Source organism: Monodon monoceros, unplaced genomic scaffold (assembly GCF_005190385.1).
Source record: "Monodon monoceros isolate NGI ecotype Baffin Bay Population unplaced genomic scaffold, NGI_Narwhal_1 Super_Scaffold_22, whole genome shotgun sequence".
NCBI classification, from domain to species: Eukaryota; Metazoa; Chordata; class Mammalia; order Artiodactyla; family Monodontidae; genus Monodon; species Monodon monoceros.
The window spans coordinates 28,073,865-28,090,204 of NW_021703779.1; the positions used below are offsets into that span (position 1 = coordinate 28,073,865).

Below are 16,340 nucleotides of genomic sequence, written 5' to 3' on the forward strand. Positions count from 1 at the left end.
TGGTTTGCTAATATTTTGTTGAGGTTTTTGCATTTATATGCATCAAAGATATTGGCCTATAATTTTCATGTCTTTTTTTTTTGTAGTGTCTTTGTCTGGTTTGCATACTAGGGTAATGGTAGCCTCATACAATGAATTTTGGAGTATTCTGTCCTCTTCAATTTTTTGGAATAGTTTGAGGATAGGTTTAAGTTCTTTAATATGTTTGGTAGAATTCTCCTGTGAAGCTGTCTGGTCCTGGACTATTCTTTGCTGAGAGGTTTTTTTTTTTTTTTTTTTTTTTACTAGAAAATCAATTTCACTACTAGTGATTGGTCTGTTCAAATTGGCTGTTGCTTCTTGATTCAGTCTTGGCAGGTTGTATGTTTCTAGAAAATTGTCCATTTTCTTCTAGGTTGTCCAATTTGTTAGTGTATAACTGTTCGTAGTATTCTCTTAAGATTATTTGTATCTCTCTAGTATTGGTTGTTATTTCTCTTCTTTCATTTCTTATTTTGTTTATTTGAGTCTTCTCTCTTTTCTTCCTGGTGAGCCTGGCTAAAAGTTTACCAATTTTGTTTATCTTTTCAAAAAACCAGCTCTTGGTTTCATTGATCTTTTCTATTTTTTTGTTTTATTTTGTTTCTGTTTTATTTATTTCTTCTCCTATATTTATTATTTCCTTCCTCTGAGGACTTTGGGCTTTGTTTGTTCTTCTTCTAATTCCTTTAGATGGTATGTTAGGTTGCTTGTTTGAGATTTTTCTTTTTTCTTGAGGAAGGCCTGCATCATTATAAACTTCCCTCTTAGAACGGCTTTTGCTGCATCCCATAGATTTTGGAGTTTTGTGTTTCCATTTTCATTTGTCTTGAGGTATTTTCTGATTTTCCCTTTAATTTCTTCATTGACCCATTACTTTTTTAGTAGCCTATTGTTTAGTCTCCAAATGTTTGTTCCTTTCTCATTTTTCTTTCTGTAATTGATTTCTAGTTTCATGCTGTTGTGGTCAGAAAACATGCTCAATACAAGTTCTATTCTCTTTCTCTGGTAGCTGTAAGACTATTAATTTTTAAGGCTACTGTGTAGCTGGGAGAAACTGATGGGAAAAGGCCAAGTTAAAAACCCTCAAACCCTGCGGTTCTTAGTGAAGTTCAGTAGTTTACATATTGTTGCCAACCTCTGGTTAATTTCCAGAGTTTACAAAAGGCAATTTTAACAATTTTGCAATTTGCTGCTTTTATGGAGGAGTGGATTTACAGAGTTGCCACATTATATTTTCAAGCATGGAATAAGTTAAAGTGTGAAAAGGAAATAAGGCAAAATATGGTGCAATCAGAGCATAAGGCTATCCAAGTCTTTGTGACTCTGCATTAAATATTTATATACTACAGCAGTACCTGGAAAACCACCCACTATTTTTCCTGTGCTCTATCAGTGATGTAGGAAGCACTCTGTTTGTGTGCTTTGAGAAATTTAATAGCTTCATACATACTTTGGGAGGAAAAGGACTATCAGGTTACTGATTCTTTCTTCTTAATCATGTGGGATCTTTAGGGGAGAACAAAAGGGAGTAAAAAAACGACATGAAAAAATGGCAGGTCCTACGAAGAAGTTTTCTGATAATGTTTTTCATTACTGTATCAGAAATCCAAACCTCAAACTACCAGGGTGGGTCAATTTGCTGATTTAATTTTGTGCTCATCCTAAAAGTAAATAAAATGTATGAAAGGAGAATTTAGCTTCCATTACTGTATATATCTTTTTGGTAGATAAGGATACTATCTAATGCCACCCATCCCCTCAAATAATGAAAATGACAAGCCTCTAATTCCATATTTGAAAAAAAAAAAGTTCTCTCTGATTAGTTTCTTCCCTGGTAAAATAATTTACAATCCTCAAATAGCTATCAGATTTACTACATATAACAAGTTTAACTTTTAAAATTAATTACATGATTACAGTGTATCTACATTTCAAGTTCCCTAAAGAATGTCTTCAAAACACAGATGTTTTGCAGCCTTGGAAATCTTTATTTAATAATTTGATAAACTATTGGGTTTCTCACCTCAGATAGTTTTAAGTATTATATAGCTAAACCAGCTAGGCTCAAATAAGATTTCACTTCTCTACTGAATTCATGTACTCTTAGCTCAGCCAAGCACAAAACAGCTAATGCCGTCACGTTTGAAAAGCTTTTATGCTGAATTTGACACAAAAGCAATCACAAGAGAGACAAAAAAGGAATTTCTCTTTCAAAGGCTGAAAGCGGAAAAAAAATAAATGAAAATTCTGAGCCTGGGTAAATCTCTCTACACTGGAAAAGAAAGTTAAAAATCATCAAGAAATAATTTTTCCAAAGAATCCACTGGCAAGTTTGGACCAATCTTAACAGCCCCGGAAACAGGTTGTGAAATAAACCAAGGTTCTGCCAAATAAAAGAAATCCCTCCAAATCGGAAAAGAAGAAGTAAAGCTGTCACTGTTTGCAGATGTCATGATACTATACATAGAGAATCCTAAAGATGCTACCAGAAAACTACTAGAGCTAATCAATGAATTTGGTAAAGTAGCAGGATACAAAATTAATGCACAGAAATCTCTGGCATTCCTATACACTAATGATGAAAAATCTGAAAGTGAAATCAAGAAAACACTCCCATTTACCACTGCAACAAAAAGAATAAAATATCTAGGAATAAACCTACCTAAGGAGACAAAAGACCTGTATGCAGAAAACTATAAGACACTGATGAAAGCAATTAAAGATGATACAAATAGATGGAGAGATATACCATGTTCTTGGATTGGAAGAATCAACATTGTGAAAATGACTCTACTACCCAAAGCAATCTATAGATTCAGTGCAATCCCTATAAAACTACCACTGGCATTTTTCACAGCACTAGAACAAAAAAGTTCACAATTTGCATGGAAACACAAAAGACCCCGAATAGCCAAAGCAATCTTGAGAACGAAACACGGAGCTGGAGGAATCAGGCTCCCTGACTTCAGACTATACTACAAAGCTACAGTAATCAAGACAGTATGGTACTGGCACAAAAACAGAAAGATAGATCAATGGAACAGGATAGAAAGCCCAGAGATAAACCTACACACATATGGTCACCTTATCTTTGATAAAGGAGGTAGGAATGGACAGTGGAGAAAGGACAGCCTCTTCAATAAATGGTGCTGGGAAAACTGAACAGGTACATGTAAAAGTATGAGATTAGATCACTCCCTAACACCATACACAAAAATAAGCTCAAAATGGACTAAGGACCTAAACGTAAGGCCAGAAACTATCTAACTCTTAGAGGAAAACATAGGCAGAACACTCTATGACATAAATCACAGCAAGATCCTTTTTGACCCACCTCCTAGAGAAATGGAAATAAAAACAAAAATAAACAAATGGGACCTAATGAAACTTCAAAGCTTTTGCACAGAAAAGGAAACCATAAACAAGACCAAAAGACAACCCTCAGAATGGGAGAAAATATTTGCAAATGAAGCAACTGACAATGGATTAATTTCCAAAATTTACAAGCAGCTCATGCAGCTCAATAACAAAAAAACAAACAACCCAATCCAGAAATGGGCAGAAGACCTAAATAGACATTTCTCCAAAGAAGATATACAGATGGCCAACAAACACATGAAAGAATGCTCAACATCATTAATCATTAGAGAAATGCAAATCAAAACTACAATGAGATATCATCTCACACCAGTCAGAATGGCCATCATCAAAAAATCTAGAAACAATAAATGCTGGAGAGGGTGTGGAGAAAAGGGAACACTCTTGCACTGCTGGTGGGAATGTGAATTGGTTCAGCCACTATGGAGAACAGTATGGAGGTTCCTTAAAAAAGTAAAAACAGAACTACCATATGACCCAGCAATCCCACTACTGGGCATATACCCTGAGAAAACCAAAATTCAAAAACAGTCATGTACCAAAATGTTCATTGCAGCTCTACTTACAATAGCCCGGCGATGGAAACAACCTAAGTGCCCATCATCGGATGAATGGATAAAGATGTGGCACATATATACAATGGAATATTACTCAGCCATAAAAAGAAACGAAATTGAGCTATTTGTAATGAGGTGGATAGACCTAGAGTCTGTCATACAGAGTGAAGTAAGTCAGAAAGAGAAAGACAAATACCGTATGCTAACACACATATATGGAATTTAAGAAAAAAAAATGTCATGAAGTACCTAGGGGTAAGACAGGAATAAAGACACAGACCTACTGTAGAACGGACTTGAGGATATGGGGAGGGGGAAGGGTAAGCTGTGACAAAGCGAGAGAGAGGCGTGGACATATACACACCAACAAACGTAAGGTAGATAGCTAGTGGGAAGCAGCTGCATAGCACAGGGATATCAGCTCGGTGCTTTGTGACCACCTAGAGGGTGGGATAGGGAGGGTGGGAGGGAGGGAGACGTAAGAGGGAAGAGATATGGGAACATATGTATATGTATAACTGATTCACTTTGTTATAAAGCAGAAACTAACACCCATTGTAAAGCAATTATACCCCAATAAAGATGTTAAAAAAAAAAAAGAAATCCCATGATGACCATTGCTCGCAGTTTTAGGTGCCAAAGGCATACCATCTTACCTCTTATGAAACTTAAATGGCATCATCTCTCATAGGATTCTGCCATAGCCTTTTGGCAGACATTTTGATTAGGATGGAAATCCTGTATGATTTCCCTTAATATCTGTCTTTCTATCTCAAAAGAGCATTATTGTTTTACTAGGGCCATGTAGAAGAGCAAATGAAGCCATGCAGTTAACAAAATCAAGTACTTACTCAACTTATGGTTTTGTTTCCAAAAAATTAAGAGTTATATAGGAAAGAAAGAAACTGAACATACATTATGGGCATCATTTAATGATCTACTTATTAATTATTGACACGATGGGCTATCTACAGTCTATTCTTTTGCCAAATACTTACTGTTTCTATCTCCTTCCACCTTGTCTATGCTTTCAAGATGGACTTTTCCCAGATGCTATCTCAGATTTCAGTTCTACTTTGTGAAGGGGCTGTTGTCATTCCAATTTTTTCTCCACTTTTTTTTCTAATCAAGAGTGGAGGTTTTCTAAGTGTCTAATTAGTAGGGAAATGGTGAAAGATGGAACTTAATGAAATATTATAATTAAAAATGATAATTATTAAAAGTTATGTAGCAACATATATTTTTATATAATACTAACTTTAAAATCAGAATTCAAAATTTTATCTACATTATGAAGACAATTAAAAATATGTAGATAAGAAATGGAAGAGAGGGGAATTCCCTGGCAGTCCAGTGGTTAGGGCTCCGTGCTCTCACTGCCGAGGGCCTGGGTTCAATCCCTCGTCGGGGAACTAAAACCCCTTAAGCCGTGTGGTGCGGCCAAAAAAAAAAAAAAAAAAGAAAAAGAAAAAAAGAAATGGAAGAGATTATAGACAGAGGTTAGCAATTATGAATCATGAAAATATCAGAATTATGAGTGATTTTTTTCTTTAGCTCAGGTATGGTGACTGGTTTAAGTTTTCAAAGAGTGTAACGGTGCTGGTGGTTGGCTTTGAAACCATTTCATTGTCACAGGGAGGGCAGTCATCAGCGATGCTGCTCCAAAGGAGGCTGGCTGCTGTAATCACAGCTCTCCAACTCTATAGAGACAGCCTGATGACTGCCTTACGAGGCTCACCAAGCTCTCTTGTTAACCCTAGACACATAGACTAAGAAAGAATTCATGGAGCAAGGAGATCCTTGTCAAATTAACCATTGTCTAATATGTCTATTTTCACACTTTCTTCCTCAAATAAAATTGTAAGTGATAAGCCAGCTAATAGCATTCAGGAATGATAACACATTAGACATAAAGGCAGCCCTCCACTTTATAAGGCTCCCTGATTTTATAAGGCTCCTTTTATAAGAATTAAACATTGCAGTTTCATTAAAAATGGAATACAATTTGCAATTATCTTTTTAGTTTTTCACAGTAAAACAAAATATGAAAACTTCTCCCTGATATACTGTTTCACTGCTTTCATTTTCCACCTGTTGGCTTATCAATAATATAATCTTATTTGTCAGTTCACAACTACAATGGTCTCCCTTTCTGATCCTCACGGTGTTTTCTTGATTTGTTTTAGCCACACAGACAACCGGTTAAGGAGGAAATCTGTGAGGTCATTTACAAAAGAGGGAGGAGACATGGGGATATGTGTATATGTATAGCTGATTCACTTTGTTATAAAGCAGAAACTAACACACCATTGTAAAGCAATTACACTCCAATAAAGATGTAAAAAAAAAAAAGAGTAATTGCTATGCATTCGTATCCCAACTCTGCTGCTTTTAAAGAGGAGTTACTGAACTTCTCTAGGCTTTCAATTTACTTATCTGTAAACAGGGAACAATAATAGTACTTTTCATGGAAAGTGTTTGGGAGGATGAAATAAGCCAATATATGTGAAGTGGTTAGCACAGTTTTTGACAAATAGCCAAGTACTCACTAAATGTTAGTTATTAGGGTTAGCATTACTTCTAGTTTTAGCATATGTCATTTAGGAATGGACAGGAAAATTACAGCTTTAGTCTTCTTTATGTTAGGAACTTACACTGAAGTTACAGCAATATATATCATTAAATTCCTAAACATATAACAGAAGCAAAAACATAAGTTTCCAAAGATAATGGCTGAGCCATTTTTAAGATGCAGTTTTAGATGGACTATTCAAAAGCAAATTTTTATTTCAAAAGTTTGACAAGGATAGCAAATATAATACAATCTTGTCTTTGTTTCAGGTGTCCAAAACACCTTACTCATTTTGATGAAAAAATTGTTTTGTTTCCTCCTTTCATATTTTCTTTTGCAACTCTTCCCGTCTCTTATTTAAAGCTCCTTGCTTTTCCAAAAGCTATTAAACCCAAATCATTCTTGCTATCACTTTAGGATTCCTGTATGTTTTAAGAGTATTTCTCGGGCTTCCCTGGTGGCGCAGTGGTTGAGAGTCCACCTGCCAATGCAGGGGACACGGGTTCGTGCCCCAGTCTGGGAAGATCCCACATGCCGCGGAGCGGCTGGGCCCGTAAGCCATGGCCGCTGAGCCTGTGCGTCCGGAGTCTGTGCTCCGCAACGGGAGAGGCCACAGCAGTGAGAGGCCCGCGTGCCGCCAAAAAGAAAAAAAAAAAAAAAAAAGAGTATTTCTCAATTGCCAAATTTCAGAGTCTTGTTGCCCTGATCAACTCTGTCTCTATATGCCTCTCATCTCTCCTTTCCCTCATCTAACTCAAGGGTCCAATCCAAATTATTTTTCCCTGGTAATTCCTCCTGACCAGTTAACCACTTTGCTCTGTGATCCGCTAGATTCATAGAACCCTAAATTTTTGAGAGGAAAAAAGAAACAGCATAACGTACTGAGTACACGATGGATAAGACCAGAACCCTAAAGAATAACCACATGGATTCTATGTTTCACATAGTCAAGTGAAAATTTGGAAAAACCATCATTAGAAATTCCTAATTCATCTATGCTCATCAAAGGGAGAAAATCTTAGTGGTAAAAAGTATCTTGTGAAAGAGAGAATTTTTATTCATCTAGATGTTGCCTCCAACAGAGGTACTGATAAGTTTGTAAAATCCTATGTGGCTTTCTAACATTCTTGTCATATAATAAAAATCCTGTCCTCATTGCTGTTCAGACCCTTTGGAAAACTAGCTATGACAAGGACTGGCTAAAAGCTCACTAGTTCATTATTCCCATTTATTCTTCCTGAAATTAAATTGGGAACAAGTTCTGGTCAATGGGTTTTGGGTGGAAGTGATGTCCATAATCTCGAGGCCTGGCCATAAAACCCCATGTTTTGACCACATTCTCTCTTACTCTTCTGTGGTGACTTTGGGCAGCCATGATTTTAAAATTATAGTTTGATAAAATTAGAAAAGTTTGGACCCCCAAGTCACCATTTAGGAGAGAGCTCCCAAGAAGGGTTCTTTGACCTCTATTGAACTATGACACAACCAAGGAATTAATCACCATTGTATTCAGCTACTGAGATTTCAGGGTTTATTTTTCAAATAAACCTAGTGTAAATAAATATGCTATGTGGCTTAGCACAGTCTAAACAATGATTAATTTAGAAATGGGAGCCATTCCATGCAAGGAAACTATATGGCTTTTTTCTCAGATGACATAGGCAATTTGAGATTCAAATACGTGTTTAGCAGAAGGCCTTTTCCTACCAGAAAAAAACCCTATAGAGTGTTTTCATCAATGTGATCAAGTTTTCACTATGCCACTTCTCTGCTTAAAATCCTCTAAGGACTACCCATTGTTTAGCATTTAAGGTCTTTCCAAACTGACCTATAAATATGAGGTTTGAAAGGATTCAATATTTAGGAAGTACCATGCAGGGTGCTTGATAATACATAGTCAAACAAATTTCCTTTCCTTTCCTTTTTCTGTTTCATTTATCCTGAAAAGTTCTAGATTATTAAGTGGACAAATATATGATGAAGTTTGAGGGGCGGGGAGAGAGGAAGAAGAAGAAAAGGAAGAGAAAGAAGGGAAGTTGGGCTGGAGGTCAGAAAATGGGAGGAGAAAGTGAGAGTACACCTTATCCCTACCTTATTCTCATATCCACCCTTCCCTTCTCCATTCAGTGCCCTCAAATAAAGTAGGAAGGAGTAGACCTGTTACTTTTTCTAAGAAGGAATTAAGTCCATCTGATTGACTTCATGATACTACAGAAGTACGTGCAACAATTTTGAAGTGATCTTAAAAGATGATGCAATGTGAAAACCACACCATTGTATCTAATTTATTAAACAAAATTAATTTTAACATTGATATTAGCCATCAATTTTCCTCTAATCTCTACTTTACTTTGACTGCAAAGACTACTGTTCATTTCAGCTTGCTTTCTTTTCATAAATTAATATTAAAAATCAGATTTTAATCCATGATATAATTTTATCCAGTGTATTTTATTTTAAGAACATATCTTTGATACTAACCTTGGTTTCTGTGATTTTCCTTTGGATTGCATCCATTGTGTAGGGACCCTCCTTCCATGACTCAAGCTTGGCTCCGGCCTGCCCCAAGACCTGCTGAGCTTCTTCCTTAGCTTCCAGCCATTGTGTTGAATCTTTTAACATTTCATTCAACTGTTGCCTCCGGTTCTGAAGGTGTTCCTGTACTTCATCCCACTGACTCTGAATTCTTTCAACTGGAAAAGAAGGAAAAATGAATACATGGGAGTAAATGTTACTCTGGAGGAGACATTTGAAATTTAACATCCAAATATTATCTCACATTTTATATTACTTATAAAAGAAATTGCTCATTGTGTTACAGCTAGGATGATGGACAATGGAATTTCTTACTTTTTTCAAAGGCAAACATAAGTTTTTGTTAAACCAACTTCCTGAAGGTGATCTAGAACATCAATAGTACATGTGAAAATTTAACTGTGTCTATTCCTTTTTTGTTGTTTTAAAAGCAGGATAAAACATGTATTAACATAGTACATTAACACAGTCGTATAACTGAATGCAAGACCTTTTCACATAATACCCCCTAAAGCATCTCAAGCACTACATGTCTAAAACAGAACCTATAGAAAAGGAACTCTTTCTTTCTAAAAAAAGAGCCTGTTACTTATTCTCTCTTCCTCAGTCACTGTGCCAACATGTTGACTAACCTGATTTTTCTCACTTCCTAACTGCAAATGTCATAACCATTTACTCAGCCCCAAGTAGGACATATCTAAATCATACGCCTTCTTCTCCTTTTCATCCACACAAACAGGTTCCCCTGAATCTATCTTTTCATGCTCTTCCTAGTGATGTAGTTCACACCTTAATTTCCATTTTTACCTAGGATGTTCCTGCAATCTTCAAACTACTTTTTTTTTTTTGAATTGTAGAAGTTTATTTTTTTATAGAGCAGGTTCTTATGCATTTTATATATATTAGTGTATATATGTCAATCCCAATCTCCCAATTCATCACACCACCACCACTCCCCTCCCCACCCCTTTCCCCGCTTGGTGTCCATATGTTTGTTCTCTACATCTGTGTCTCTATTTCTGCCCGGCAAACCAGTTCAACTGTACCATTTTTCTAGGTTCCACATATATGCATTAATATACGATATTTGTTTTTCTCTTTCTGACTTACTTCACTCTGTATGACAGTCTCTAGAACCATCCACGTCTCTACAAATGACCCAGTTTCATTCCTTTCCATGGCTGAGTAATATTCCATGGTATACATGTACCACATCTCCTTTATCCACTCGTCTGCTGATGGGCATTCAGGTTGCTTCCATGACCTGGCTATTGTAAATAGTGTTAAATGAACATTGAGGTGCATGTGTCTTCTTGAATTACGTTTTTTTCTGGGTATATGCCCAGTAGTGGGATTGCTGGGTCGTATGGTAGTTCTATTTTTAGTTTTTAAGGAACCTCCATACTGTTCTCCATAGTGGCTGTATCAATTTACATTCCCACCAACAGTGCCAGGAGGGTTCCCTCTTCTCCACACCCTCTCCAGCATTTGTTGTTTCTAGATTTTCTGATGATGCCCCTTCTAACTGGTGATGTTGAGCAGCTTTTCATGTGCTTCTTAGCCATCTGTATGTCTTCTTTGGAGAAATGTCTACTTAGGTCTTCTGCCCATTTTTGGATTGGGTTGTTTTTTTTAATATTGAGCTGCATGAGCTGTTTGTATATTTTGGAAATTAATCCTTTGTCTGTTGATTCATTTGCAAATATTTTCTCCCATTCTGAGGGTTGTCTTTTCATCTTGTTTGTAGTTTCCTTTGCTTTGCAAAAGCTCTTAAGTTTCATTAGGTCCCATTTGTTTATTTTTGTTTTTATTTCCATTACTCTAGGAGGTGGATCAAAAAAGGTATTGCTGTGATTTAGGTCAAAGAGCGTTCTTCCTATGTTTTCCTCTAAGAGTATTATAGTGCCCGGTCTTACATTTAGGTTTCTAATGCCTTTTGAGCTTATTTTTGTGTATGGTGTTAGGGACTGTTCTACTTTCATTCTTTGACATGTAGCTGTCCAGTTTTGCCAGCACCACTTATTGAAGAGGCTGTCTTTTATCCATTGTATATTCTTGCCTCCTTTGTCATAGATTAGATGACCATAGGTGTGTGGGGTTATCTCTGGGCTTTCTATGCTGTTCTATTGATCTGTATTTCTTTTTCTGTGCCAGTACCATAGTGTCTTGATTACTGTAGCTTTGTAGTATAGCCTTAAGTCAGGCAGTTTGATTCCTCCAACTCTGGTTTTTCCCCTCAAGACTGTTTTGGCTCCTTGGGGTCTTTTGTGTCTCCATACAAATTTTAAGATTTTTTGTTCTAGTTCTGTAAAAAATGCCATTGGTATTTTGATAGGGATTGCATTGAATCTGTAGACTGCTTTCGGTAGTATAGTCATTTTCACAATACTGATAATTCCAATCCCAGAACATGGTATATCCCTCCATCTGTTGGTATCATCTTTAATTTCTTTCATCAGTGTCTTATAGTTTTCTGCATACAGGGCTTTTGTCTCCCTAGGTAGGTTTATTCCTAGATATTTTATTCTTTTTGTTGCAATGGTAAATGGTAGTGTTTTCTTAATTTCTCTTTCAGAATTTTCATAATTATTGTATAGGAATGCAAGAGATATCTGTGCATTAATTTTGTATCCTGCAACTTTACCAAATTCATTGATTAGCTCTAGTAGTTTTCTGGTGGCATCTTTATGATTTTCTATGTATATTATCATGTCATCTGCAAATACTGACAGTTTTACTTCTTCTTTTCCAATTTGTATTCCTTTTATTTCTTTTCCTTCTCTGATTGCTCTGGCTAGCACTTCCAAAATTATGTTGAATAACAGTGGTGAGAGTGGACATTCTTGTGTTGTTCCTGATCTTAGAGGAAATGTTTTCAGGTTTTCACCATTGAGAATGATGTTTGCTGTGGGTTTGTCATATATGGCTTTTATTATGTTGAAGTAGGTTTGTTTTATGCCCACTTTCTGGAGAGTTTTTATCATAAATGGGTGTTGAACTTTGTCAGAAGCTTTTTCTGCATCTATTGAGATGATGATATGGTGTTTATTCTTCAATCTGTTAATATGGTGTTTCACATTGATTGATTTGCATATATTGAAGAATCCTTGCATCCCTGGGATAAATCCCACTTGATCATGGTGTATAATCCTTTTAATGTGTTGTTGGATTCTGTTTGCTAATAATTTCTTGAGGATTTTCACAACTATATTCAGGAGTGATATTGGTCTGTAATTTTCTTTTTTGTAGTATCTTGTCTGGTTTTGGTATCAGGGTGATGGTGGCCTCATAGAATGAGTTTGGGAGTATTCCTCCCTCTGCAGTTCTTTGGAAGAGTTTGAGAAGGATGGGTGTTAGCTCTTCTCTAAATGTTTGACAGAATTCACCTGTGAAGCCATCTGGTGCTGGACTTTTGTTTGTTGGAAGATTTTTAATCACAGTTTCAATTTCATTACTTGTGATTGGTCTGTTCATATTTTCTATTTCTTCATGGTTCAGTCTTGGAAGGTTATACCTTTCTAAGAATTTGTCCATTTCTTCCAGGTTGTCCATTTTATTGGCATGGAGTTGCTTATAATAATCTCTTAGGATGCTTTGTATTTCTGTGGTGTCTGTTGTAACTTCTCCTTTTTCATTACTTTTTATTGATTTGAGTCCTCTCCCTCTTTTTCTTGATGAGTCTGGGTAATGTTTTATCTGTTTTGGTTACCTTGGCAAAGAACCTGCTTTTCGTTTTATTGATCTTTGCTACTGTTTTGTTTCTATTTCATTTATTTCTGTTGTGATCTTTATGATTTCTTTCCTTCTACTAACTTCAGATTTTGTTTGTTCTTCTTTCTCTGGTTCCTTTAGGTGTAAGCTTAGATTGTTTACTTGAGATTTTTCTTGTTTCTTGAGGTAGGCTTATATTGCTATAAACTTCCCTCTCAGAACTGCTTTTGCTGCATCCTATAGGTTTTGGATCGTCGTGTTTTCGTTGTCATTTGTCTCTAGGTATTTTCTGATTTCCTCTTTGGTTTCTTCAGTGATCTCTTGGTTATTTAGTAACATATTGTTTAGCCTCCATGTGTTTGTGTTTTTTACGTTTTTTTCCCAATAATTCATTTCTACTCTCACAGCGCTGTGGTCAGAAAAGACGCTTGATATAATTTCAATTTTCTTAAATTTACTGTGGCTTGATTTGTGACCCAAGATGTGCTCTATCTTGGAGAATGTTCCATGTGCACTTGAGAAGAAAGTGTAATCTGCTGTTTTGGGATGGAATGTCCTATAAATATCAATTAAATCTATCTGGTCTATTGTGTCATTTAAAGCATCTGTTTCCTTAATTGTATTCATTTTGGATGATCTGTCCATTGGTGAAAGTGTGGTGTTAAAGTCCCCTACTATGATTGTGTTACTGTCGATTCCCTCTTTTAGAGCTGTTAGCAGTTGCCTTATGTATTGAGGTGCTCCTATGTTGGGTGCATATATATTTATAATTGTTATATCTTCTTCTTGGATTGATCCCTTGATCATTATGTAGTGACCTTCCTTGTCTCTTATAACATTCTTTATTTTAAAGTCTATTTTATCTGATATGAGTATTGCTACTCCACCTTTCTTTTGATTTCCATCTGCGGGGAGTATCTTCTTCCAACCCATCACTTTCAGTCTGTATGTGTCCCTAGGTCTGAAGTGGGTCTCTTGTAGACAGCATATATATGGGTCTTGGTTTTGTATCCATTCAGCAATCCTGTGTCTTTTGTTTGGAGCATTTAATCCATTCACGTTTAAGGTAATTATCCATATGTATGTTCCTATTACCATTTTTTCAATTGTTATGGGTTTGTTTTTGTAGGTCCTTTTCTTCTCGTGTTTCCCACTTAGAGAAATTCCTGTAGCATTTGTTGTAGAGCTGGTTTGGTGGTGCTGAATTCTCTTAGCTTTTGCTTGTCTGTAAAGCTTTTGATTTCTCCACTGAAGGTGAATGAGATCCATGCTGGGGAGAGTAATCTTGGTTGTAGGTTCTTCCCTTTCATCACTTTTAATGTATCATGCCACTCCCTTCTGGCTTGTAGAGCTTCTGCTGAGAAATCAGCTGTTAACCTTATGGGAGTTCCCTTGTATGTTATTTGTTGTTTTTCCCTTGTTGCTTTCAATTATTTTTCTTTGTCTTTAATTTTTGTCAATTTGATTACTATGTGTCTCGGTGCATTTCTCCTTGGGTTTATCCTGTATGGGACTCTCTGCGCTTCCTGGACTTGACTTGGGTGGCTATTTCCTTTTCCGTGTTAGGGAAGTTTTCGACTGTAATCTCTTCAAATATTTTCTCGGGTCCTTTCTCTCTCTCTTCTCCTTCTGGGACCCCTATAATGTGAATGTTGTTGCATTTAATGTTGTCCCAGAGGTTTCTTAGGCTGTCTTTGCTTCTTTTCATTCTTTTTTCTTTATTCTGTTCCATGGCAGTAAATTCCACCATTCTGTCTTCCAGGTCACTTACCCATTCTTCTGCCTCAGTTATTCTGCTATTGATTCTTTCTAGTGTATTTTTCATTTCAGTTATTGTATTGTTCATCTCTGTTTGTTTGTTCTTTTATTCTTCTAGGTGTTCGTTCTTTAATTGTTCTAGGTGTTTGTTAAACATTTCTTGCATCTTCTCGATCTTTGCCTCCATTCTTTTTCTGAAGTCCTGGATCATCTTTACTATCATTATTCTGAATTCTTTTTCTGGAAGGTGGCCTGTCTCCACTTCATTTACTTGTTTTTCTGGGGTTTTATCTTGTTCCTTCATCTGGTACATAGCCCGCTGCCTTTTCTTCTTGTCTATCTTTCTATGAATGTATTTTTTGTTCCACAGGCTGCAGGATTGTAGTTCTTCTTGCTTCTGCTGTCTGCCCTCTCTAACTGTGTCTTTTCTTAATCTTTAGGGCCAAATATGAGTAATCTTTCCGAAAGCTCCTATAGCAGAATGCCCACATCCCCTCGCCCCTATCACTTCATTGCCCAACAGCCTGACCTCCAATACCATCACTGACATTTCATTCTTTGTAGGCTTTGTGTTGTCATAAAGTTTGCTTTGCCATCTAAGTGGTAGGCTAGATACACTAAGGAATTGAGGCTCCCTTGCCCAGTCTCCCACCACCTTACCTCCCAGGAACAGCCTGTAACCAATGACTGATGGTAGTCATTAGGGTACGAATATTCTAGCACACTTTTGCTAGGGGAGATATCTGTGAGGTATGTGATTTATAAGGGTTCCAGAGTTCTCCCAGTGGGATAAAGCTCTAGCGGGTCACAGTGGTAACCTGCTTGATTATGTACCATCCTTTACTGGCTGTCTTGCCTTACCTGTCTCACTTTCTCATTCCCCTATTGATATTTCTCTCAACTCCCAAATAAACCACTTGCTCTCAAAACTTTTTTTCTGCAGCAATCCAAGACCAGATAGGCACATTGGAAACTTCTTGTAACAATGACAGTTATATTCTGTAAGTAGGACAGGCTTACATCGAGGCTATTTTCTGGTATCATTGTGAGTCAAAGATGGAGATTCCCTATAGATTTTTCTCTGGAATACTTTATTTTAGAATATTAAAAATAAACATAACAAGATTGCTTTTTCTTTTCTTTGAGGACTACATGATCTTCATTTTAAGCTGATTTCATAAAATGGAAATAATGCCATAGAAAACAGGTAATAAAACCACCACTTACTTTACTCCTTAAGCAGGAAATCTGACAGACATTCTAGATTTTTCCCTAAGCCTCACCAAATACCATGTATAATTGGTTACTAAGTTTTCTCATACAGGACTCCTTTCTTCTTTCCACACGTTTCCATGGCAAAGCTCCAACATTTTCTGTCTACATGTTTGCAATAGACTGTACATAGTTCCTCTGCCTCAAGTCTCCACTTTCCAATGTAACGTCTACACTGTAGACATAGTAATAACTAATATAAATCTGATCACCCCACTCTCTCATTTAAACCCTTTAATGTCTCCCCACGGTCCTCTGGAATATCTTAGCTTGATATACATATTCCTCTGTGATCTGGCCTGGATAATCTGAGAGATTTATTGACAAAGGAACAAATTATAACATAATCAGAGTGTAGGAAAATCACCAAATTTAATATAAGAAACTAGGCCTTGCAGCAGTGGAGCTGTTAGTACATCTAGGCCCAAGAAATCAGGGGAGGGAGAAGTGGCCAGGAGCTGAGAATCATGAAGAGAAACCACCTTGAGAAGAGCAGTAACCTTTTATCAAGGGACAGAGTCAGCCTGAAGCAAATT

General features: G+C 36.6%; 1 protein-coding gene across 1 annotated transcript in view; it reads right to left on the bottom strand.

The window, feature by feature from the left end:
- DMD (dystrophin) overlaps nucleotides 1-16,340 on the bottom strand; it is a 2,107,962-nt gene that overhangs the window by 559,385 nt on the left and 1,532,237 nt on the right. The window contains exon 53 of the mRNA XM_029240038.1: nucleotides 9,010-9,221. Coding sequence (XP_029095871.1) covers nucleotides 9,010-9,221 — 212 coding nt within the window. The remainder of the gene's footprint in view (nucleotides 1-9,009; nucleotides 9,222-16,340) is intronic.